The sequence below is a fragment of the Polyodon spathula genome, chromosome 17 (genome assembly GCF_017654505.1).
Source record: "Polyodon spathula isolate WHYD16114869_AA chromosome 17, ASM1765450v1, whole genome shotgun sequence".
In the NCBI taxonomy this organism is placed as follows: Eukaryota; Metazoa; Chordata; class Actinopteri; order Acipenseriformes; family Polyodontidae; genus Polyodon; species Polyodon spathula.
Genome location: NC_054550.1, coordinates 32,794,994 through 32,820,778, shown reverse-complemented (window position 1 = coordinate 32,820,778; position 25,785 = coordinate 32,794,994). Strand labels below are relative to the sequence as shown.

The window sequence follows — 25,785 nt, the reverse complement described above, 5'->3', positions numbered from 1 at the left end:
AACTGCAAAAGGGCTAGAGAAAGATCTGGCTGGATTTCATTAGCAGTTCTAGAGTCTGAAACCTTGTCTCATCTGCAGGGGTCGTAATCACACAACACTGCCCGTTGCACATGGAAAATCTGTCCTAATGGAGACTAGGCATAGGGTATTTGTGTTCACTGAGATGTCCAATGCACACACTCATGCAACTACTTTTTTTAAAGCTTTAGCCTTGTATTCATATTTCAGAATTTTAAGCTGGACGCTTCCCTTGTGTAGCCTGTGCATTGGGATGTTGGAATAGCCTGGTCGATAAATCAGATGAGAATGAGAAATATAACTCTAATCTTGAGTGACAGCAACATAAAAGAAAGAGCACAATCCTGAATTCCAAATGGATCTATAAGAAACATGAAACATGCCGACGACAGCCCCCCCCCCCCCCCCCCCCCCCCCCCCCCCCCCACAGCCACCCCCCCCCCCCCCCCCCCCCCCCCCCCCCCCCCCCACAACCTTTAAAATCCCCTCATTCTTCTAGAACACATCAATAAAAAGATACACCCTCCCACCGTCCGGGGCTAATTGACTCACTTTAGTTTGATCATTAGCTAGCCTGATTTAACTGGCAGCACGTTTGAAGTGCTCTTGTAACTGCGTTCAAATGGAAGTGGGCTGCACCTCTCATTGAATCCAGTCAGATCAGCAGTCCTGTTGAGCAGGGTTAAGATCTATTTGTAGAGATCTAGACTGGACAGGACTGCTGACGACAGCTCACTGTCAGAAATGGCCTGTCTCCATGAAATAAAAAAAGACATTTGTAATATATTGGAATTTATAGAAAAGAGCGTAGGAATGTGCACATGTTCTGTACAATATTATAGCAAGGGTCAAACTTCAGTAACAGAGAGAGAGAGAGAGAGAGAGAGAGAGAGAGAGAGAGAGAGAGAGAGAGAGATAAACTGGCCTTTTGTTTTTATAAATGCTAACATCGTTTTTTGATATCTACAGTACAGTAATTAGTGGTCTTTACTTTTGCCCTTTTGTAATCCATACACGTAAAAACAAGACAATACTGATATACAAACACTGTCCTTTGAGACCCCAGTGAGCACCTGAGCTGCTCTGGTAGTTTGGAGCTGATTATATCAGGAGAGTGTCCTGTGTTTATAAGGTTTGTTTGCAGGATGCTATGGAAAGTGGAGGGAGGTGTCTGGTTTGCAGTGTTTTGCTGTCTCGTGGCTCTGAGGAGCGCTGAAGGGGCATTGCCATCTTCTTGCTCACGGGATGTGCTGCAGCGAGTCCTCGTGGTTCAGGGCGGACACCTCAGGGGTGGGTTTACGCTAATACTTTCTGGGGACCAGCATCTGAATTAACATCTCCACCACCTTCAGCATGTGGCGATTTCTGAGAAACATGGCAAATAACGTGAATACTTCATGTATAAACAGACATTTTGCCAGTTTCATATGAGTTTAAAGTATACAACTGCAAATATACTATTCAGAGTATACGATTTGAAATTTATTATGCAGTAAGGATCGCAGGACTCGGCTGATCTGTCCTGTCGTTTTAATTCTCCAGTGAATTTCGTAGGGCCCCGGCTATGAGACAGCTGTCTGTGCAGGCTGCTTTAAACCGTATACACACTTGGTGGACACTACATTATTTCAACGCTGCACTGTAGTGCCCCCTAGTGGTGAAAGATCTCCAAAACACCAAAATACCACTTTACAGAAATTCACCTTAATTAGAAAGAAAAAATAAATAATAAAACAAAAACACCTTGGGAAAAATGTGACTTCATTCGCAGCCACATTTGTACTCCACATTGTAATTAAAACTTCTTGAATGTATTCCATTATCCATTGTCAATAGTATTGACCTATCCTTACCAAATAATCTTCAATGCAATGCAGGGCAATGGTGTTACAAGGGCAGTGTTTGTAGGACGGTTTCACAGTGGTAACATGTTCATATTTGAACATATAAATAATAATATTGTATGAACCAATACACAGTGCTGCAATCCAATGCACCATATCAGCACCACACAGTGGTGTGTGTATCATTCACAGATCCACTGTGTTACAATTGCTGCTAATGCTGCGATCTGCTATTGACTCTGCCAGCTAGGGCTTCTTCAGGGTAAATACGCTGTCATTATAATGGGATCCCAATGTGATATTTGGTAAAGGATGGCAATATCCACTCTGTGTTACCCTTTCGTTGTAGTATTGCCCGTCTGCCCACAGCACAGTGGTGATGAGCTGAAGCAGGGGCAGGATGAGGGTCTGGGAGATTGACACACGCAGGACTGTGTACGTTCTCCTGTAGACAAGAGATCAGAAGAGCTGTGAAATGAAGTTCGGAAGCCAGATTTTGTTGTCTTTTACAGCATGTTTGCATACCCTGAGGTAGTTTGAATCCTTCATGCAAATGTGCTCTTTGTTTGTTTGTTTTTTTTCCTGCTCAGGGACTCACTTGTTAATCTTTAACCCGGGCAGGCACAGGCAGCAGCAGCTGCAGCAAGGACATACAGACACACAGACAGACGATTGTACAGTGACACTGCATTGACAACCCAATGGTTCTGTAAAGGCAATGCTAACAGCAAAAGTTTCATATCTGGACACGTCAACATTATCACATCCATTACAGTAACAGGGTATGCCCACCACATTATGAAAACTGATATCAGTTTTATTGGTTGCACAATATATGCAAGGTCCTTCATTTTCTGTTTTTACCTATTTTTACCTTAAAGGGTTATGTTTTTACAAACAAACATGCCTGCTCTCCAAAGGCGAATCATTATCTTGAGATACTGGGACTCTTTTTCTTGGTAGATTTTTTTTAAAGGTAGATCTTTAACCTACTTGACACTTCACATTGTATTAATATTACTTTTGTATTTTTGTTCATGCAGAAATTATACTGATAATTATTACTAAGCAATTGAGACGTGGATTTGGTACACTGATCCGAGTAAGTGTTTCCTGAATCACTTATTCTAGTTTTAGATGATTAAATAGAATTTGTACCTTTGCATTCTCAAACGTTTTTGTTTGAGCCCGGGGAGTCCTTGTCTTTAGATAATATAGCTCCAGTACCAGGTTATACCAGGTATGCATCAGTTCAACACATTAGCTTAGTTAAAGCATGAGTCTTTACCTACTTTGCTTTTACATATTACCTAAACAGAGGCTTGACGTGTTAACTGTTTTAACTGCTGCAATCCAGGGCTCGTCTACATTATGCGGAGCCTCTGCTTCATTCTACTCGTCGAGTAATTCATTCCAAATGTTTCAGGACAAGAGTGACGCCACTCATCTTGTGGGCGCTGCGGAGCGTCTATAATCATTAGTTAATGTGAGAGAGGGAAAACTGGAATCTCTGAATTCCTTATCCACTGACACGCCCTGTATGAAACACCAAACAAAATACTAACTGATAACAAGTACATCCTAGTGCCTGCTCTTCTCCGACGAGCAGTGCCACGGACGAGGGCTTGTCAGGGCGCGTCATTGTGCACTACGTCACAGCTGTTATGGGTTACTAGGAGGGGAGGGGAGACTGGCACTGGAGTAACTGAAGATACTCGTATCTAACCGTGGAACAGATAAGTGGCAAACTGTAAATTCAACGCTTCTTGCACCTGAGACATTAATTCACCAACATAGCCGTGAGTATATTGCTATCTTGTATCGATTAACCAGCCATCTTACGAACCACGTTCTTTAACAGCCAGCTACAGAGCTCCCAGCCCCGGCGCAACCAAATCTGTAATCGTAAAACTTAGGTTCCGGCTTTACAATTGCAGTGCATTCCTAAATCAGCTTAGCAAAACAGTAGCAACTGTAATCGTTTATATTGACGTACTGTAGGTAATATAATGGTACAGATGCAGTGTTTAGAATCACCGGTGCTGAAGCAATGAGAATGGAAACTTCGCTAGTGCTGGTTAAATCATACTGTGGTTGTGTCTAGAGTATGGGCTGGTCAACAGTGGTGTATCGCTCTAATGACGTCTAAACGAGTCAATTAAACTAAGCAATTAAAGACTACGATATTAATTGAAAGTACTTTACACACATCCATCTAAAATCAACGTCCACTCTATATATCCGTTGTGTTATTTTAAAACTCCTGTATTTTAGTTGAATGTTCCCTTTTACATGTGTTTGTGTAATTGACAATATTCTAAATTGTGACTGAAGGTAGCTTCGCGTGTCCCCTGCTGTGTAAATGAACGGATATTCCTATGGAGCGGCTGAATTGCAGTGGTGAAAGTGTAGACAAATGAATTAGTCACTTCATGACCTGGGAGGGTGGAGTGGGTTGTCGAGACAGTTGTGGTAACAATCACGCCACATGGTTGAAGAGGGCGTGGATTCAGAGGTCAGTGGTCCGCAGGGTCATAATTGATCACGGTAACACTGGTATTACAAAAGTGATATTATAACATGAAACACATGGTCAAAGACTCCTTGTCAAAATGTTTGTCTAGTAATTGTATAACCACGTTTGCTTTGGTTTGCTTTTTTACTACTGTATACGTTTTGATCCTGCGTGTCTAGCAAATTAAGGCATGAGCAGTTGTATGTGGTGCTGCAGGCTGTATTATCTGAAGGACAGGGAGATCACATTGCTGCATGAACTGAAATGAATCAAAGTGAACCTTATTACTGAAAGACTATCCAAAGTCCATTCACCTTTTGGTTTGTGTACACTTACCAAATTCAATATTAATCTTTTCTTGCCTGGCTGAGCTGTGCCCGGAAACAAGCTAGATAAAGCATTCTCAATCTGAAAGCTGTCTGTTTCCTCCTGGGATAGGTGACTGCTTCTTCTTTCTAATGTATCTTCTACTGTAATGTGCTGCTTTAGAATATGAATGAATCGCATTGTTTCCAGTGGGATTGTTGCTCCTCTAGTTCACTGCAGGGCGGAGGGAGGTGAGGTGTCCCGCCCTTCACAAATACAATACTAACCAGGTCTGCCTGTAATCTGAGAAGGGATTTCAAACAGGATCTGCCAACTTTGAACACGGGAATGGTGCGCTTGTTTCACTTCCACTGCCCTCTGTCTATAGTCTGAAATGAATAATCTCCACTATAGCGCTATCATAAAACAGTGTGTGTTGTTTTATCCTGTAATGAAAAACAGTTTTCAATATTTAAAAGCTTATTCACTGGTGTACACTTAAAAATGTAGAAGTAACAGGTCCAGGATTCCTAAAACAGCAGTAGCACTCCCAAACGCACTCCCACCTGGTAGACAGAGTGTGCCCTCAGTACAATTGTCCAGAGTGAGACCTCTGTCTTGAATTGTACGGGTGTGCTTCCCTGCAGTGTGAGTGTGGCCCGCGCTGCCCTCATGATTCTGGATGAGACTCCGCTCTTTGACCCCGCCCTCCTGAAGGAGCTGGACTGGAGTGAGAACATGGTGCAGTTCAGCCCCCCCATCTCCCCATCACAGCCTGGGGAGGGGCTCCTGCTGAGACCCCTCTGCACTGCAGACCTCAACAAAGGTAGGTTTACCACCACCCCCCCCCCCCCACACATTTACTCATGTATGTATTCAACTACCCATGTATTCAGTCAGTCGTTTTAAGATTACACCTCTTGAGGTTTAGATAACCTGTAAGAATGGAAACCCATCGTGGGAATTACTTTATACTGAGACTAAACAACGTTGTGTTTTTTTTTTTTTTTTTATCACCCAAACAAGCTACTTTCATGGTGATGTCTTTCTGAAATTTGGAAGAACTCCGAACCGCTCAAGTGAAGCTATTTAATCTGAATAAAAACAATTGCAAGTTCAGTAGCAAGCCTTTTTGGTTGATCAAGTCAGATACTGTGTGTCACTGTGGCTGAGGAAGAGACAGGGTTGAAAGCTATAAAGACTCCACTGTACTCTTCCCTCAGGCTCACTGAAACACTGCCCCCATTCTTTACAAGGGAAATGCATTCCTTCGTTTTGAGAGGCTTCCTTTTCAAAGTAACTAAGCATGGTGTAGTGAGGTGTACTGTACAGGCTAGTGTTTAGAAATCCTCCTTTTACCTTTCTCAGTCTTATATTAGATTATAATGATCTTTTTCCAGGTTTCTTCAAAGTCCTGTCTCAGCTCACTAAGGCTGGAGATGTGACTCCTGAACTGTTCATAAGTATGAATCTTTGTTATTTATTAAAACCTGTGTGGTCAGATTATGTTTTGTTTCTATTTTATTGTTCACTTGCTTTAGTGCTACTTCTTGTAATATTTAAAAGAAGTATCCATCTAAATCTATGTAAAGCGCTTTGATTTATCCTGAAAGGCGCTAGGTGTATTTTTCTTTTTCTAACATAGAGTTCTAACGTTTATGTTTCTGGTAACTGTTTACATTGTAAGTGAGTCTGTCTCTGTGTCCTGCAGAGAAATTCGACCACATGAAGCGGACGGGGGATTATTACGTCACTGTGGTGGAGGACACAAACCTGGGGAAGATTGTCGCCACGGCAACGCTCCTCCTAGAGCACAAGTTCATTCACTCCTGTGCCACGGTACAGTACACATTCCCTCCCCTCTCCTAAGTCACAGCTCCCCCTGCCTGGAGCCTCCACACTGCACCGCTAACAGTTCTATTAAATCACACCTGGTCCTTGTTCCAACCCTGTTCTCAGTTGTTTAAGTCTAAAAAGCTGAATCTATTGCAGTGAGGAGGGTAAAGTCTGCTTTTAGTTTCAGGAGATTCTTCTGGTTCTTATTTATTTATTTTAAACAAAGCAGGATATCCTGTGATCTGTGCTGTAGGTCACGTGTCTGATTGCAGTTAAACCTCTGGAGTTTGTTTGAACAACAACACGTGAATTGATAAGGTACCAGGAAACAGCAGCAACTTTTCATCATATTCCAAACTGATAGTAATAACGTTGCAAATAAAATGAATGTTAAAGCTTTGGTTAGAACTCCTTTCATTGGATACAGATTTTTACTTCCGTGGTCGGAGTTGCAGTAGGAATTATGAGCATGCTCAGATTAACCCTGTTTTTCTTGCTTGTGCAGAGAGGGAGGATAGAGGAGGTTGTTGTGAGCGATGAATGCCGAGGGAAGCAGCTGGGCAAACTGTAAGTGCCCAACTTACTTCAACTCTCACTCTGTCTCTCCAGATATGTACAGCAGAAGAACAGTTTAACCAATAAACCCCTTTATCATTATTATTTCTTACTAAGTTGTGTGATCTGCATCTGTACTGAACTAATCCCGTCCCGTTTTGCTTGTTTCTTCTACAGGTTAGTGTCAGCAATGACACTTCTTAGCAAGAAACTGAACTGTTACAAAATCACATTGGAGTGTCTACCCAAGAATGTGGCTTTCTATAAGAAATTTGGCTACAGTTCGTCGGCAGAAACCTACATGCAGCACAGGTTCTTCGACTGAAATTAACTCTTAATCTTTTACCCCTCTCCTCCCACCTCCCTCAGATGAAACCCTGGAACGTGAATGGCCACACACACACACACACACACACACACACACACACACACACACACACACACACACACCAGATCCTTGAAGTTCTGACCTTTCGTTGGGATTTTGGAGACCATTCTCAATGGTAAACCTAAAAAGCAACATGCAGATCAATGAGTTCAGTTCTTTTCTTGTGCTCTGCAAGAGTAAACTGCTGAACACACCACAGTTTTAAACAAACAGAACTAGCAGCAGCAGCAGCCCTGGAGCTGCAACACTGACCCATATAAAAGCAGGGAAACCCTGGGGGCCGATAACTTGGTATTATTTCAGAGTACAACTTCATCATGTAACCAAAGGCATTGCAATGGGGGGTATAGATATATTATACAAGCTGCTGCTCAAGGTATGAAGGCCCACTTAATGCATTACGAAATAGACATTTTAACTGAAGGACTGCCTTGATTTGATTTAACAGTAGCTATGCACAGGGATTTGTAATACCTCATTATTTATGAAGTGCTTTTCATTTAGAGTCCAAGCAAACAGTTGGGTTAAGACAACTCTATACTGGGGACAACTAGAACTACATAGGATAATCAAAGCTATCTAATTACAGGAAAGAGTTATTTGAGTTTTAATGTATAACATGTAAATTAGACAAAACTAGACCCATTTACAGTCTGTCTTCCTCATGGACTGGAAGTCACTGGTCTGCTAGGATACAATGTAACGCCTCCAGTGAATCAATCTGTATGCTGCAGAGACCCCTTTCACAGAGAAAGGGCCTGTAAGGTGCTTCCAGTGAGTTCTGGATAATTGATGAAAAGGCATTTTCATTCTCAGATCATCCTCAAAGTTATTTTTATCTTACAGTAAAGGTAAATTGGAAGAGTGGCTGTGATGTTTCAGTACTTGTGTTTTTAAAAGTGTATTTTTCTACTTTCTAAATGTTAAAAATGTGCTGAAAAAAAAATAGCTCTGTGCCCTTGTAGGAATAATCTTATAGATCCCACCAATACGCGATACTACCTGCTTCATCCTGCAGTGAGAAGCATGTCATTCTGTCATAGGCCAACCAACCTTTCCTAAAAAATCAATCCTGAAATTCACAAATCTTTGCAGTTGTGCAATTAAACAATTGGTACATTGAAAAACGTGTTTCCTTAGCATCCTGATAAGATGTGCAGGAATACAGCACATCCACTTTGTACACTCAACTGGATCAGGACAAAATGGGATGACAGTATATTATTGTACAAAGGTAATCACTGTCTATGGAAAACAAAACCCAGAGAGATGGGTTTATGGAAGACATTGTGGTGAGCAAGAAGAAACTAAAAATCGATTGGAATGCAGGTTCCATGATTCTAACTTGTTACTGCTGTAAAGTTTTGTTTTTTCCCCCTAAATAATTTTAATTTTTTTTTTACAAAGTTGTCAAACAACGCATGTATAATATTTATATTGTGTAGGAATTTAGCAGCTTCATCATTTTTTAGTATATCTTTTGGTCATACTACAGCATTGGCCTGACACTATTCTCTTACATACAATCTGCGTGAAAAGAAATGGTGGGGTTAATCAAAAAAGAAATAAATAAAATATTATTATTTATTTGCAATGTAAACAGATTTTGTTTTTGTTCAAATAAAAATGACTTTCAAACATTTTGCTTTTTTACTTCCCTTATAATTTATAGAACCTGACAAAGTTAATTCTGACAATTATTGTTAAACATACTACTTAAGAGGTCAAAATAATAAATGCTATAAAATAACAGCTGTTAATTTTACAAAGAACCTGTCATTTAAGGACTCATAAGCATGCCTGTGTTGTTTGTTACCAGTTATGTTACATTGTCTTAAGATTTATTCTACTTTTACAAAAAGATGGTGAAAAATAAATCTACCCCCGTATATCAATTTACTAAAACCAGCTACTGTGAGGAGCCTGTCCCCTAAGGAGCAGAAGAGGAGTTCTAATATTAATTCTAGAATCTCCAAACTCAATGAATTAAAAAATATATCATGCCCATCAATGACATAAGTATACCAGTACTGAAAAACAAAACACTGGCATCAACATTGCATTGTTAATTCTGTTCAAAGAATAATAAACACAGAAACCAGTTATTAGCAAACTTAATTACTGAATATTTTATAAATACTATTAAGATTTATTTCATTTTTATTTGTATTTTTTTTACAAATTGGAACAGTTTTCAGAATACTTTTGTTTTGCTAGAGCAGTAACTCACGGATAATGTATTTTTTCCCCTCAATGTATTTAAAATCACCATCAGATTCATTTTCTCTCTCCATGTACTGCAGCATTGTTCCACAATCCACAGGAACAGCCTGGGTCTCACAAACATTTCCTATTTTATAAACTCATTGAAATTTATTGCTTTTGCAACCGTTGACTAGCAAAAAGTGAGGATAACACCGTGTAACAAACTTTTTTTTTTTTTTTTTGTTCCTGGGTAGTAAGTGTTATTTCCTAATTGCTTATGCCTCAAAAGTATAGAAAATGGCTATTATTCCCCACAAACTTTGCTTTTGTGACCAGGACAGTGATATTTCAAAATATCACTATTTCCAGTGGGAAAAGGGGCAAATGTGTGTTTTTTTGTTCACATAGTCAGAAAAAAACAACATATGAATCCAAATTAGCATGTATTTATACTAAAGTAATACAAAAATGACTGCAAAAGATTTAGAAGTGAGTAGTTTTTCGAGATTTTGAGAGTTTTTCTGTATTTACAGTATAATCGTAAATCTGGAAAAACTACTCACTTCTAAATCTTTTGTAGTCATTTTTGTATTACTTTAGTATAAATACATGCTAATTTGGATTCAAATGTTGTTTTTTTCTGACTATGTGAATGAAAACACACACATTTGCCCCTTTTCCCACTGGAAATAGTGATATTTTGAAATATCACTGTCCTGGTCACAAAAGCAAAGTTTGTGGGGAATAATAGCCATTTTCTATACTTTTGAGGCAAAAGCAATTAGGAAATAACACTTACTACCCAGGAACAAAAATTGTGTTACATAGTGTAATTTAAAATGTGTGGCAAGGTTAACCCTACCTTTCTTACAATTAAAATTACTCAACATATGCAGTCTATCCTCACGAACAGGAATTAATAAACATCAGGCTGGAACAAGAGAAATGTAGCACTTGCAAATCTGCCAAATGCTTTCCCAACAAAGAATGAAGAAACCTGCCCTGCAGCGTGCCAGGCAGCACAGCCAGTTTACAGTAAACCTGGAAAAAGAAAATATGGAAATGTGTTGCCCATGGCATGACTTAAGCCAGTGGACAACGCTAAACACACTGCCACAGGATCGATGAGAGTTTAAACAAAGCACAACTTGAGTGCCACAGGACAGCAGAGCTGTAGTGTACGACGAGCGTCATTGCATGGGAAATATTGAAATGTTTATTGTGCTTTAAAAAAGAATTAAAAAAAAAAAAAAAAAAAAAGGGGGTAGTTTTCTGCAAACTCTGGATCAGGGTTTCTCTCATCTGCTTCAAACCTGTGCAAAGAACCAAAGTGGATTGTTTTTACTGACAATACCCCCCCCCCCCCCCCCCCCCCCCCCCCCAAAAAAAAAAAAAATTATATTAACAATTCAAGTATCCAAAGTGCATTATTGCAATATCGCCCCGCGGTTAATGAAATTGCATTAAATACTATGAAACAGCAAAAAAAAAAAAAAAAAGTTCAGTGCAGTCAGTTCTCAAAAGAAAAAAAAAATCTTCTCCCGTTCTTCCCACCACCCATTTCTAGAGGCGGCTGCAGCATTGGGAGACACTACAAAACAGAAAATTGAAAATACCTTTTTGTCTTTAGAATCATATTTTTTTTTTTGTTTAAGTAATGGTCTTCTTTTTTTAAATATCAATAAAAATGTAAAAGAGTAAGTCAATGTGGTGAAGCCAGGTGGCTCCCCTCCTCTTCCTCCTCGTCTATCCATTCTGCGCAGCCGGCACCTGCATTCCACCGAAATCATCATCCTCCTCGAGAGAGCGCTTCCGACTGCCTGCAAGAGACGCAACAAACACTCCGAGATACAGCGCAACTGCACGCACTCATACTTGCTGGTAAAACTATAAGAATAACCTAGAACAGTTTATTTATTTTATTTTTTTAATTTGTAAGTTTGAAAGTTTCAAATAGTAAGGGACATCCAGGATGGAAATAAGACTCCCATTGCATAGCAGTTTGATCCATTCCTGGTTCTACTAAGTTCAATAACACACATCTGAGCTTGTTACCTATACACTGTGGCTAATCAAGCCTGTATTAAAACCTACAGTGGGCGAACCTGCTATGCAATAGGAGTCTTATTTCCATCCCAGAAAAATTAAGGATTATGCATCCCCATCTCCTGTACTGAAACTCAAGTCATTTTAAAACAAAACTGTACAAATCCAACATTACAGTCTGTAGTGGGAAAGGAGTCACTATAGTGTGTGATCACCACAGGCCTGGGATGCAAACAACAAACAACTGTCTGTAGACACATGCTTAATATACAGCGTAGTCTGCTTAAGGAGCCATCACAGAAATACCAGGACTGACCTGCCGTGCCTGCCTGCACAGAGAAGGAGCGACCCAGCTGCAGTGGTGACATCATCTGGATGGTGAGCCTAGCCAGGTAGATGGCCTCGTACTCCTGGGGAACATGTAGAAGAAAATGTTTTCGGAATTAATAGAATCAAAAAATGCTGAGTTATGAAAAAGGAATCAGATGAGGGAGCAACTTCCTTGCTTTGTTAAAAGAAGCGACACGATGGCAGGGGACAGACAGACAGATAGAGAGAGAGAGAGAGAGAGAGAGAGAGAGAGAGAGAGAGACACACTTGCCTGTAGCTGGTGCACGAATCCCACGTTGGGGTTAATGCAGAACCTCCTCTCCTGAACGTGGCTGAAGGCATCCCTATAGGAGAATACACACAGGACAGGTTCAGCTCTCTCTCACTACACGACACCATTAACAGGGACTAGGCAGATATGAGTTCAGAGACTAAAAGGGAATCCAAAAGTCATCTCACCTGTACTTTACACCATACGTTTCCATAAGGTAAGCAATTACTAAGGCAGCACTGAAACAACAAAAGTGAAGTCTGTAATTTTTGTGTTACAGAAAGACAATACAACAATGCCTTGGAATGATTGTGAACGCAGACATGGGATTGGCTGAGAAGTCTTCAACATACTCAGGTGACCAACCACAACCTGAAAGGTACAAACCAATAGTGACGTGAAATCTGCGGGTGAAATCAACACAGATAACCGATCCCACAGATTTGTCAATTTTAAAACCTTGGTGGTCATCAATATTAAAATCAACAGTTTGCGATCACTGCAACACTATTAAAGCCATGACACTCCTACCTTCTAGAAATCCCTGCGTTTCCATGAACAAGCACCTTTCCTGCCAAGAGAACACAGTCGATTAGACCATCAGCCTTACTACACTGTGCAGCACGCTATTACAAGGGGGCAATGCCCTGAGATGCAATGCTGGGTTTGCTTAATTGTGTCCCTACAGAGCAGAAAAGGAATTAAATGAATCCCAATACCTCCATTCTGTAAACATCCGTCAATGAACTCTTTCATCTGAAAGAGAAGGGGGAGAAAAAAACAGAGATTTAGCTATACAACTTCATTCTTAAAGGGATATCCTGGGGTATTTTTTTTAATCCAAATATAAGAAATATACTTAAAAAATAAAGTAAGAAACAGCAATACTGACCCTTGGGAAAAACCTAATGATGTTCTCCACAGGGTTATCTGCAATATCAAAAACCAAATATCTGAAAGAAAAATCAAAATTACTTTCTGATTATAAAGGACACTGTTAAACCTCATTGGAAGTCACGAACATCCAGGATCCTGTGCTTTTTTTTTGCAAGAGCTGCTTAATGCTTACAGAACATTCTTTGAACTCTGAAGCCTCACCGAAATTTCTGCGGGAAGTTTGGCTTGATGAAATTAGCTTCGATGTCTTGCCGGATGCAGACTACGTGAGTTATTCCCAGCTTTTCAAGGACCGGTAGCTGTAAAAGGGGTAAAAAAAGGTAAGATTAGGATTTTCAAAATCAGTAAAGCACCTTTCCTAAATTTACTTGTTTTGTCCAGTGAGATGCGAGCACTGCATTGACAGGCGGATCATGTCTCAGCTACAGAGAGAACATGTGAAAGTGTCAGAGCTCGGCTTCAAATTTAAAAGGCGAGACTTTCCATCTGCTGGCTGCTAGACATGGCTTGTGCTTCCTTACACTAACTGATACAGGGCTTAATGAGTCACTCAGCCTTACCTTGCTTTTCATGGCTGCAGAATAAGGACCAAGAAACAGGCCAGGTAATATTTCCTACAAAGGGAAAAATATAATATCAATGATTTTACAATAAGGATCAATATACATCCTCAGAGTGTCTCCAAGCTTCTTGAGGCATTCACTCATCCATCTTAAGATGGTCTCTGGTTCTATTTCTTCAGCTTCTCTCCCTCCCACGCGATTCCCAGAACAAATGCAGACGCCAGGGTTATTTTGTGCTGATACAGCAGACCCTCTATCCCCACAACCTGCCACTTTCAAACTTTCAATTGCTTTTGTAAATTGAACTGCTTTGCAATGTTCCTTCAGCCTTTGTCATTCTTGTTGCTAGTCTGGGATTGCATTCTAAATCCTTCCATTGGACAGTCATAATGAAGTACACAGAGTGTAGCCACCAGTCAGTGGTTAGAACTTAAAGTTAGTGTAAAGAACTAGAGAAGACAAGTGAGCAAAATGCATTTTGTTTACCTGCATTTCCCTCCTCATAGGATATGCCCAGTCCTAAAACAACACAGAAAAACAAACAAGTTTTGAAGAACACATGTGAAGACCTCCAATCCAATAACAAGGCTGATGTTAGCCACACATAAAAATCAAGATCGGAGACAATTCAATTCAGAGCAACAGCAGCAAGACTGTCAGGAGACTGTAAAGGGGGAATGGTAAACTATCCACAAATAAAAGAGACCAGCATTGGTCCTGGAGGGGTTAAATTGTTTTTTGGGTTGGACACAGGGACAGTACAGAGTTCGATGTGAGCTTCATTAGGACCACCTGAGTTTCTCTCTCTGGTTTGCCTTAGTCGGTACTAATAAAGCTCTGCAATGAGATGATTCTCCAGCCTGAATTTGGAATACAGACAGAGAATTCGCTCCGGCCTAGCTGTTCTGATAAACACTTCATGACTAATTTTATTTTTATATATATATATATATATATATATATATATATATATATATATATATATATATAGCGCAGCTACAACACCAATGATTAATCAGCTCTCAACTGGACTAGATGACTGCCTTGATAACAGGTTCTAAGAGACTCCTTGCTAACTAATATGATCAATTCACAGCACACTTAACAGGAGCTGGCACTTGGGAATTGTATTAACCCACCACCTCAAAAAAATATATTAAAACATTACTTTTGTGGATGTTGTGATGACATCAGTTACTGCATCACATAGCATTTAAACAGCCAACTCACTAACATGGACATGCAAATTAAAAACCTTTCCCGATAGAGTAGGATCATTAATAAAGTATTCTGCTTAAAACCACATTTCAAAAACATATATTTGTTAGTATAGATACAGAGGCTTGTTTTGACCCATCTGAAGATGAAGCCGAGGGAACGCGCTGGGCATCTGTTTATTTTAGAATTCGGTATTGGATGCACATCAAACCGAATTATTGTTTTAATAAAAATGTGCGGCTAAAACATAATAGTAAACCTATTTAACCCATAATAAACGCTTGGAACTGTGTGTATGCATATTTTAATTGGGTTTGTCAATACAATAAAAATAATTTCTAGTTAGCATCACGCCCATACGCCCATACGCCCATACACTATATACCGACAACAGTACTAAATTAGTTTCGGTACAATCCTTATTTCAAACAAATATAAAAACAAGGCAAACATTAATTTTAATAAAAGCCATCTTTGTTTTCTCTTCAGAAACTTGTGTCACCCTCCTAAGCTGACTTGTCATGATCAATTACTGACTCGCACTTGTAATGTTATATAGTAACAGGATTGTATTCAATGCGGCGGAGACATCCCCTGCTCACCAGTGTTTCTGCTTTGTAGTCCGGCAGAGACGGGAACTGTAGTTTGGGCTGGTCCTCCATGTTGCTGTGCTGTAGCGCTCTGGTAGCCGGTCCGGAGCGGGGTAGCCCGAGGTCTCGGGGTTATTTGGAGCACGGGTAAGTACAGGTACAGTATTGCCAGAGTTTGTTGTTCAGCCCCATATGCAACACCGCCATGCTGCTCCCATCCAGCGAGGTCATATGATCCGAATCCCGCCTTTCCTCGCCAAGAAAAACATCCGTGCCACAAAGACACGCTCAGATAGGGACCGTCTCAAAATCTTTTTATTACATCTTTGCTGGGCTTTGTTTTAAATCGCCTGCCAGCATCTGGTCAGTACGACAATAATGTATATACCGTCTCAAAATGAGAGATTATATTGCTCTCTATCTCAATTTACATATCAAATTGCATGGAGCGGTCTAACAAGTTTTACATAAAAATGTTCTAATCTACAGTATAGCTGCTTGACCAAGGTGGGGGGGTTCGCGGGACGTGCCCCGGCCAACCCAGAGTTCGTTTTTTTTTTTTTTTTTTTCTGAGCCCACTTTAATAATGACTAAACGTAAATATATATATATATATATATATATATATATATATATATATATATATATATATATATATATATATATATATATATATGGGGAATATATATGACCCTACTGGATATAGATACTTTTATAAACCGTAGCTAGGTAGTACTATAGACGACTGTCAATCAAAACACAAATCGGCAAATCAAAACTAAGCGATTGTCTATATGGAGGCGGGACGCACGAGAGTTCTGGCAATAGGTAGTTGTGAGTCCATGTGATTGCCCTGCTGGCAATTCAGTATTAAAAAAAAAAAAAAAAGACATGCTTTTGCTATATTCATTTTTTCGATTATGAGTTGCATTGAATGCATTTCTGCTGTGGGCTACATTTTTATTTTTTATAGAAACATTTTCATACTAACTTTTGTACATCATAACTAATTTAAAATGCAATTGATGCCTATGAGTAATACGTTTTTGTGACTAATTTGAAGCTTTAATGTTATTAACTAAATCTAATTAATCTAACTGGCAATCTTGTTATATAATTGATTTATTTAAATGTTTCGATATACTGTTACTTGATCGATTACTGTCTTGTTCACTCACCCAGTGAGAATTAGCCTAGGTTGTTTCTCACCTCCAAAAAGCACCTGAAATCGGAGCAAATACTTAATACATGATTTAGACAATATTTGAAGAATTAGGCTGTTACGCCGGCACTGACTAGCTCATGCGTTTGCCTTCTTTAAAGTCTGTGCAGATTTATAACGAGTAATATCAACATTGTTTTGAAATGGTAGTGGTGGAGCTAGGGGCTGTCATGAAGAGTGCTCTTTATTACCTTAAATGCAAGACAACTTACCAAGTTATACCATGCAGCTGGATGTTACACAATTAGTAAAGCAAGACATTACAAAACATATATATATATATATATATATATATATATATATATATATATATATATATATTTCTATAACGGACCTTGTAAATACTGGTTACCACATGAAGTTCCCCATATATATATATATATATATATAATATATGTAGATCCCGGTAGGGCCATAACCAGCCCCCACATGATGGTGATCCTGTACTTTTGTAAAACTTCTAACAGTAAAACTGATTTTCATTGAGTTGTCCTTGAAAATTATCAACAGGACTTTTAATGTATGCATATAACGAGGGATGAAATTCATTTTTCGGGGCTATTTGGCAGCAAAGCAACACGTAAGAGAGCCTAAATAAACAATTATTAGTATGATTTTAACCGAGGTCCATGCCTCATAGCTGGCAACGGCCTGGTGTGTATGTATAGAGAGAGAGAAAGAGAAAGCAAAATAAATAACCATGCAAGAACCTGGCCCAATCATTGTGTAAAATGCCTCCATGACCAATTCCTTTCTTCTGTCATACCACAATAGCATTGATCACACACACATGAAGAAGCGTGATCAGTGCTTTATGACTCCCCTCTTGGCTTTTCTTCTTTGTTCAGAACCCACTAACCACTGTATAGTGCATATGGCCTTCACATTTAACATACATGTTTAGCAAGCATGTACTGCTCCTGTTAGGTACTGAACTGCACCCCTGCTCTGTATATATCACCAGTGTATACGTTTGAAAACTTCCCAAAGTCAAGACACATAATCTAGGGGCAAACCTTGGGCTCTCTGGCTAAATCTACAACATATATAGACAGGACAGGCACCTCCTTATACCCTGACTGCCACTTTGTGGTAATATTCTTACTTCATCACAACTGAGGCACAGTGTTCTAGGTAGAAGTATGTAGGCTTCCTCCATTATATCTCCAGCAGGGTATACCAAATCATTCTGGATCTAGATGAAAGTATAATAAATCATTTATAACATCTGTGGAACAAAGGCTTGTACTGGCAAGGCCTCATTGTCCACCCTGGCCTGTTGTCGTTCAGGAAGTTGCGTCTTTTTGCAGAGACAGTTAACCAGACAAATACATTATTTAACACATCTTTCATGATGAAATGTTTTTTCAAATGAACCAGTTACATTAATTATTAAAAAAAAAGGATGCACAAAAATGAAATGGATACTGCAATTACATTTTTTTTTTATTTGAATCTTTGGGGACAAAAAAACTATGACAGATCCAAAAGAACAATCGTTTTAGATTGTATTTCAATCAGCTCTTTTCTTGAAGTCATTGGGTCATACTCATTACACTTGGGTAGAAATGGTATACAGAGTATACAATATGGAAGTGCATTTGAACAGTTTTTTCAAGATGATATCCATATTCTCCCAAGAAGAAAACAAAACAAAGAGCATCCTTCTGTTACAAAATACAGGCTATTAAGTTTAAATGTCTACAGTTAGTGGTTTACTACACTCTAAAGTTGTGTGTAATATATATATATATATATATATATATATATATATATATATATATATATATATATATATATATATATATATATATATATATATATATATAAGATGTAACAGTACAGAAATAGCAAACTTCCCATTTAAAAAAAAAAAAAAAAAAAAACATCTTTTCATAAGAAAGATATACCCATGCACCCAACAACACTCCTGAATCGCAGAGGCTGGTGTTATATAGGCTTGTAGTCTAGCTTGGATTCCAGCTTCTTAGAGTCTGCCACCTTACGGACTGCCTTCATGAAGTCTTCCTGGGTCACATACTCATGGTCAGCACGAATTGCAAACATGCCTGAGAGAAGAGAGGGACATTTATGCTTGACCATTACCCCATTGGGAGCTAGCCTTGGGGAATGAATGGTCTGCTGTGTATCACAGTTGTATTGCTTTTCCGATAAGGCTCACAAAAAGAAACCCAGGACACAGTGGTACAGCAGTTGATGTTTAGAGTTGTATTAGTCAGAGGAAACGTAGAGGTTTAGGGCTCGGAGCTTTGTTTGTCTTCCTGACTTGCAAATTTTGCCATATGATTATAATATATCTTATATATATTCTTTTAAATCAATGGTGCATAAATACTGAGTCTGTTTAGTTAATGCCATATATTCTACACATCTTTAACTGTACTGTTAACAGGTGGAATGGTTTTAATAACAAAATGCCCTTTCTGTGTTTTGCCTGGTTTACAGATTGAAAAAAGTGGATTACTCACCTGCTTCGGTACACACATTTCTCAAATCAGCTCCGTTAAACCCATCGGAGAGCTTCACAATCGCCTCATAATCTGCCAACAGGACAGACAAAAACTCAGGAGAACACTCTTACGCAAAATATACATTTAAACTATATTAACAAAAAATAATTCATACAAGAACAGATTATCTGCAGCAGCTTGATACGATATGATAAAGTGCTAAATTAGTCATTCCACTCATGAGCACCAACCCATTTCTCCGTGCTTTGTGATGGGCCCAGAGTGAATTTTCAGGATGTCCAAGCGTGCCTGTTCATTGGGCAGTTCAATATCTGGAAAGAAAAGAGTCAAACTTAGTGCGGCAGGTGTTAAATAACCTCTTACTGTATTGTGCAAGGTGTTTGTGGTTACTGTCCACAAACACAGTATGCATGGATCTTGCTTGTACTGTCAATGTGTTCAGAGAGCGATTCTTACGGATCTTGCGGTCCAGGCGACCCGGGCGCAGCAGGGCAGGGTCCAGGGTGTCAGGACGATTCGTCGCCATTATCATCTTGACTCTGTGCAGCGTGTCGAAGCCGTCCATCTGGTTCAGCAGCTGCAGGAAGGTCACAGCCACAGAACTTAAATATGTCCAACAACTAAATTGACTAATTAAATACATATGGGTTAATTGTTGGAATGGACTGTTTTGGTTGGTGGTGGGTTCTCTCAGCATGAATAAAAACAGGTCTGGCAGGACAGGGAACCCTCACCTCCATCAGGGTCCTCTGGATCTCTCGGTCAGCCGAGGTGCCCTCAGAAAATCGACGCCCACCTGCAACAAGTTTTACAGTGAACACAGACTGGCAAAAAATAAATGAAACACACACACACACACACACACCACATGGAAGCTTCATGCTCAGCTGTCTGTGACATTAATTAGAAGGGCAACAATGTTTTAGTGGTATGGCAATACAGATCTTCCAGCATGGGCCATAAATCATAAAAGATACATTTAAATTATGAACACTCTTTTGCTACACATCTTGAACCTTTGCTGAACTTGGCCATCCAAAAACTAAAATTTAGGAGGCTGATGGGACTCTGGTCTTCTTACCAATAGCATCAATCTCATCCATGAAGATGATACAGGGCTGGTGATCCCTGGCGTAGTTGAACATCTCCCTGATCAGCCTGGCGCTTTCCCCAATGTACTTGTCAACTATAGAACTGGAGACCACCTGAACACAGGAAACACGTTCAATAAATTAATTAACAGCAGCAGTGCAAGCAATCCCTGCCCTCGAAAAGCATTTTGAGCATGTTCATTTCAATGATAATGTAGACAAAGACAAATGATACCTTTAAGAAATTACAGTCCAGCTGACTGGCAACAGCTCTGGCCAACAACGTCTTCCCTGTGCCTAAAAGACAAAAAACACAGTGAGAATGAGGAGAATGTTCTTCCACCCTACTATACAGACTTATTGTCATGGTATGTAATGTTCACTGTTCTTGCACTAGTATTGTTTCTTTACAGATCAATGCGACTGTGTAAACCAAAGGCTATTTTAAGCAATTTGTTTTTAACATTTTATGTTTTTAAATTTCTTGTAACTTTTCAATTGCAAGAGTAGTCTTAGAATAGCACAAAGCTGAAGTGCATGAAACTAAAGTATACACCACTCGATTAAACAGATCTTTTCAACAAAATCTAAAAGCAACGCTGTAATCACATGTTTGCGGCTGTTTACCTGGTGGTCCATACAGCAGGCAGCCTTTGGGAGGGATGATCCCCACACGCAGGAAAAGCTCAGGGTTTGTGAGGGGAAGCTCAATCACCTGCAACACAGGAGGAAAGCTCTTTAAACTATCTCAGTGTAATAAAAATACAACCATATTACAGCTGTAATAGAACCTTTCAAATGGAAAACTATTAGATAATCACAATTCAACCAGGTCCAAACAAACAAAAAAATGATTTTCAGTCAGCTTTTGAGGAACTCAAGTGAGAGACTACAGCAATATTTAGACAAAATGTTTAAATAACCTGGGTTCCTAATTATATCCATCGCAGTTGGCCAGAGAGTCAGGAATCAAACAATAATTGCCCAACTAAAAGAATAACTTTGCATCTTTCTGTGTGCAGGGCTATTCTGTTAAAAACACAGAGACCTCACCTCCCTAAAACCTTCCATGCTGAGTGACACACACTCAGATTTGCAACAGCCTGCGCCCAATAAGTTTCCAGTTTAAAAAGTGATTTCCAATAGGAGCTAATGTATACCAATGGTATGCTGTGCCATGTAGTGCTGGTAGGCATCACTTACTAAGACAGTTTAAATACCAGCATACCTCTCTGAGCTCCCGGATCTGTTCTGACAATCCCCCGATCTCTGAATAGGAGACACTGCCAGGGTCCTCGTGGGACATGTTGTACACCAGAGGGTCAACCTCTCGGGGCAGGTACCTAGAAGAGCAAGCAAAGAGGTCAGCCTTCAGAAAGCTCACATACACACCCACAAAATGACCACAATATTTAATCATTCTTCTATCAAGAAGTCCTACCTCATGATAGTGAGGGTGGTCATGTCCAGCGCCACTCTTGTGCCAGGTTTGAGCTTGGACTTGTCAAGCTGCAATTTAGATATAAAAATAAACTGTCAGTCTGTCTCCAAATACTGATGTACATGTTACCTTGAAGGCACAAGCAAGTCAATCCATTCGGGAAGTTCAGAAAAGAAAAAAAAATGTATAAAAAGAGTTCCTGTTGTATGCGTTTGTCATTTCAAATATTACGTGGGATTTGGCAAGTTCCTAGCAAATATTCTAAGATGAATGTATTGCCTCTTAACCATATTAAATGTATTTATCTACACTTTGCTCAAGTCCAAAAGAGTCAGTCCCTTTGTATCAAAAGTATTGTGTACCAAACTGCCTGAAATGCAAACTTTTATTTCAAAATGTTATTCAGGTTAGATCTCTAGCATCAGATTTTTGGTTAGTGGAAAATGAACAGTTAACTGGCTTAAATCTGACACAAGGAAATTGTTTATTTTAATGCAACACTGGATGACATTGCATTTTAAAATCTTACAGGAAGTTACCTGTCGACGGCAGCCAACAACATAGCGAGGTCCATTTGTCGCCTTTACGATGACTGAAAATAGAAGACCACAGTCAATGATGAGGAGAAAAACACATTCATAAAGCAATACAATACATACTTCTAAGAACAATCAAATGACCAAAAAGTGATATAACATTAGAGATTAAATAGCATTACTATCAATTTTTATCATGGATTCTTCAGAGTGGTCACTAGACTTGTGGTCCTTTTGGTTTGTATTGTTTTTTGTTTATTTTTTTTTCTAACAAAAACTCACATTTCTCTTCTGTTAGCTGTTTCAGGACCTCTCCGACAATCTACACAAAATTAGAAATAATGATATATTCAACAACAGGGGCATATTAAAATACTGTAGTTCACCTTTTATTCAAACTAAATCGATACGCAGTGCACATGACTTCCAAGCACAGTTAAACGGCATCAACAATTTCTAATATTTTTTCCCCAGCTCTGGTAAGGAGTAGCTGTGGGATTCAACATTTAAGGCATGTTACAGTAAAATAAAATAAATTTAAAAACAAATAGTTTGGAAAGCAATACTTGTTGCTTTAATTCTATTTTATTTATAAAATTTGTTTAAAAAATGCATTAAAAGGACAAGAAAAAAAATAAGTTGAGAAATGTTTTTACTCACCAATACCAAATATTTATAACAGAACATTTAGAGGGTGTGTGTGTTAAGGCATATAATACTAATCTCTTAATATGCTGGCCTGATCTGGTAGCAGTAATAAAAGCAACAGAATGAAGAATTCGTTGAAAAGACATAAAAGGAAAAGCAGTTGCAACTTTCTTACCTGCCCAACGCTTTGTAACGCTTTCAAGTCATTTTCTGATTTTTCATACTGCTTTGTGAGTTCTTTCAGCTGCTCCCTCACTTAAAAAAAAAAAATCAATATAATAAATTGATCCATAATTAGTCAGGGAATTACTCGTTTGTTAAATGTAACTTCCAGAAAGTTTTAAGGTTACAATATTAAGTGTCACCGGGAGATTCCAAAACGGGTTTTGACCACTCTTGCTACAATAACAATAGCGGATTGCAGAATCCTAAACACAATATGCTATAACTGATACATTTATAATACAATCAATAAATAAACAGTACACAACATTTTCTTGACACACCTGTGGTTATCAGCTTCTCACTTGAATGTTTACTGACCCCTTGCAGACTTGAAGTCTGTCAGTGCATAGTCGTGCACATGACCAGGGGGCTGCGATGTGGTTGTCAACAGATCCATTTTATTAGTAGATTGTCAACAGCCAGAATCTGTCATTTCAACCTCCTGTCACTATACAAGTTCCCATTGAAGCCTTGTGTCTGAGATCAGTACACTTACTACAGTCTTACAAACTACATGGGAACCTTTCAAAAAAAGCCAACGAACAAACAAACAAAACATATTTAAACAAAATTAACGTTAGCACTGCATGTCATTATGTATTAAACCGGCTTATCTTTTTAAAACAAATCTTAGCGTATCCAGTGACCGTTTAAAGTGCTTACTAATACAGTACTGTACCGTTACCCTGCATGACAACATTAAAACAAGTGTTTTACTTAAAAATGACCCGTATATGTTTTACTAATGTCTGCCTGTAACAGGTGTATTCAGAAATGGATCGCCTTTCCTTTCTGTTCACGGATACTCAAATTAAACCTGCACAGCATTACTCAGTCAATTCATAGTTGGTTGGATGACAAAGCGACTTGGCCGATTGTCTGCCTAACTCCAGCTTTATCACAACACGCGAATAACCCGGTGTCTTTACGGTCGTGGATAACACACCGCCAAGCTGCGCATTATAAACATAAGATGACATACACTCTTTGAGCCGTCCGTCGATCTCTTTGTGCTCCAGTAATTTCTTCCTGTAGTCTTGCAGCCCTTTCTCTCGGGGATCCGCCATGTTGCACTGACTTGACCGGCTCGCAAGAATGCTGGGAAGGAACTACGGCCGGGGGACTCTGGGATAGAAATTGAAAATCTCGGTTGGACTGGCGGACTGAGTCAAGTAAACTCGTAGAATAGACGCTTTGCAAGAGTAGACCGATTTTTTAAAATTTAATTTTATTACATTTTTATTATTGTTATTTATTTATATTATGCAAGAACATAATTACAAAAATATACAAATATGAGAACATGCATAACCATTAGCCACGAAGATAAAATGCTCATTTATACAATTAAAGACAAATTTATAATATATTATATATATATTATAATATATATATATATATATCTAGATATATATATATATTATATTATATATATATAATCTTAATTGCATCTATAGAGCTATCTCAGAAACCAAGCATTTTAAGTGTATTAAAATTAAAGCTATGTTTAATCGTGTCAATAAAAATTAGCACAAATAAAATATAACTTTTGGTCTACATAGTTTAGCTTTATGTCTATGTACCGAAAATGCACTTTTTCTAAACGAATGCTAGAGATTTGCTTACGATCTTCTATAATTATCTATCTATCTATCTATCTATCTATCTATCTATATATCTATCTATCTATATATATATATATATATATATATATATATATATATATATATATATCTATCTATCTATCTATCTATCTATCTATCTATCTATCTATCTATCTATCTATCTATATATATATATATATATATATATATATATATATATATATATATATATATCTATATATCTATAGATATATATATACGATCTTCTATAATATCTATTATCGATCTATCTATATCTATCGATTCTATATATCATATATATATATATATATATATATATATATATATATATATATATATATATATATATATATAGATATTAGAAAAAGTGCATTTTCGGTTACCTGTGGGGTGAAATATCTTCGGGAACTGTGCAGTTTAATTTATATAGTTATATCCTGGTGCTTGTTCATCTAGAACGCATCTAGAGCATCTAGACGTGGTGTGAACTGTGTCTGATATTTCAAGAAAAGCTGTGCATTTCACCAAACTTTATGGAGAAAAGGGGCTGAGAATTAGATCTCGGGTTTGTCCACATAAGCAGATGGGTGACATCTTGCTAGTCTCTCTGCGCTTGCATTTCATTATTATTGAATCATCCGTACCTATAACCAAAGTAGCCCCGTCAGTCATGCTTTTGTGTATCAAATAGCTTTAGATACGAGTCTATTCTAGGTACAAGAATAGCATGTATTTTACATGGCCTTATGTAAAGTGACACTTGGACAGGCAATGCTGTCAATTCCGACCCCACTAGCTCTTGTTTACATAGGCACCCAATTTACATGTATGCTCAAGGGGTACAGTATATGTGTTTAAAAAAAAAAAAATAGAATTGACAATTTTCACTCTCAAAACATTGCATGATTTAGCATTACAGAGAA

At 38.5% G+C, this 25,785-nt stretch overlaps 3 protein-coding genes across 4 annotated transcripts; 1 reads left to right on the top strand and 2 right to left on the bottom strand.

Moving 5' to 3' along the window:
- Positions 1-3,471: 3,471 nt before the first annotated feature.
- Positions 3,472-9,073, top strand: LOC121330259 (glucosamine 6-phosphate N-acetyltransferase-like). Of its 2 annotated transcripts, XM_041276631.1 has the most exons (6): positions 3,472-3,661; positions 5,331-5,509; positions 6,084-6,146; positions 6,395-6,522; positions 7,025-7,086; positions 7,252-9,072. In XM_041276631.1, the coding sequence occupies exons 2-6, from the start codon at positions 5,356-5,358 to the stop codon at positions 7,397-7,399; spliced, it is 555 nt and encodes a 184-aa protein (XP_041132565.1). In that variant the 5' UTR covers positions 3,472-3,661; positions 5,331-5,355; the 3' UTR covers positions 7,400-9,072. The 2 variants fall into 2 exon arrangements, with proteins under 2 accessions (XP_041132565.1, XP_041132566.1); XM_041276632.1 differs by lacking the exon at positions 3,472-3,661 and having other exon boundaries at positions 5,332-5,509; positions 7,252-9,073.
- Positions 9,074-11,038: 1,965 nt separating this feature from the next.
- LOC121329601 (serine/threonine/tyrosine-interacting protein-like) lies at positions 11,039-16,046 on the bottom strand. Its single transcript, XM_041275266.1, has 11 exons — positions 15,595-16,046; positions 14,261-14,293; positions 13,772-13,825; positions 13,413-13,510; positions 13,207-13,267; positions 13,034-13,070; positions 12,846-12,885; positions 12,503-12,553; positions 12,315-12,387; positions 12,030-12,123; positions 11,039-11,487 (listed from the first exon to the last, which is right to left on the bottom strand). Exons 1-11 carry the CDS (start codon positions 15,652-15,654, stop codon positions 11,414-11,416), a joined length of 675 nt encoding a protein of 224 aa, XP_041131200.1. The 5' UTR covers positions 15,655-16,046; the 3' UTR covers positions 11,039-11,413.
- Positions 16,047-18,232: 2,186 nt separating this feature from the next.
- Positions 18,233-24,346, bottom strand: LOC121329561 (26S proteasome regulatory subunit 10B). The gene is made up of 14 exons (XM_041275202.1): positions 24,220-24,346; positions 23,188-23,267; positions 22,647-22,686; positions 22,368-22,420; positions 21,829-21,896; positions 21,616-21,730; positions 21,015-21,102; positions 20,623-20,684; positions 20,378-20,501; positions 20,031-20,092; positions 19,753-19,873; positions 19,527-19,607; positions 19,294-19,365; positions 18,233-18,873 (listed from the first exon to the last, which is right to left on the bottom strand). The coding sequence occupies exons 1-14, from the start codon at positions 24,302-24,304 to the stop codon at positions 18,755-18,757; spliced, it is 1,170 nt and encodes a 389-aa protein (XP_041131136.1). The 5' UTR covers positions 24,305-24,346; the 3' UTR covers positions 18,233-18,754.
- Positions 24,347-25,785: the final 1,439 nt, after the last annotated feature.

Excerpts from the sequence above, each read along its gene's own strand:
- LOC121330259 (XM_041276632.1), top strand. The coding sequence starts at position 5,356 with ATGATTCTGGATGAGACTCCGCTCTTTGACCCCGCCCTCCTGAAGGAG. Across the intron at positions 5,510-6,083 it reads CACTGCAGACCTCAACAAAG|GTTTCTTCAAAGTCCTGTCT; the intron begins GTAGGTTTACCA and ends ATCTTTTTCCAG. Across the intron at positions 6,147-6,394 it reads GACTCCTGAACTGTTCATAA|AGAAATTCGACCACATGAAG; the intron begins GTATGAATCTTT and ends TGTGTCCTGCAG.
- LOC121329601 (XM_041275266.1), bottom strand. The coding sequence starts at position 15,654 with ATGGAGGACCAGCCCAAACTACAGTTCCCGTCTCTGCCGGACTACAAA. Across the intron at positions 13,511-13,771 it reads CTGCAGCCATGAAAAGCAAG|CTACCGGTCCTTGAAAAGCT; the intron begins GTAAGGCTGAGT and ends CCCCTTTTACAG. Across the intron at positions 12,886-13,033 it reads CGGATGTTTACAGAATGGAG|GAAAGGTGCTTGTTCATGGA; the intron begins GTATTGGGATTC and ends TTCTCTTGGCAG.
- LOC121329561 (XM_041275202.1), bottom strand. The coding sequence starts at position 24,304 with ATGGCGGATCCCCGAGAGAAAGGGCTGCAAGACTACAGGAAGAAATTA. Across the intron at positions 22,421-22,646 it reads ACAGCTAACAGAAGAGAAAT|TCATCGTAAAGGCGACAAAT; the intron begins GTGAGTTTTTGT and ends TTCTATTTTCAG. Across the intron at positions 20,685-21,014 it reads CCTGCTGTATGGACCACCAG|GCACAGGGAAGACGTTGTTG; the intron begins GTAAACAGCCGC and ends TTTGTCTTTTAG.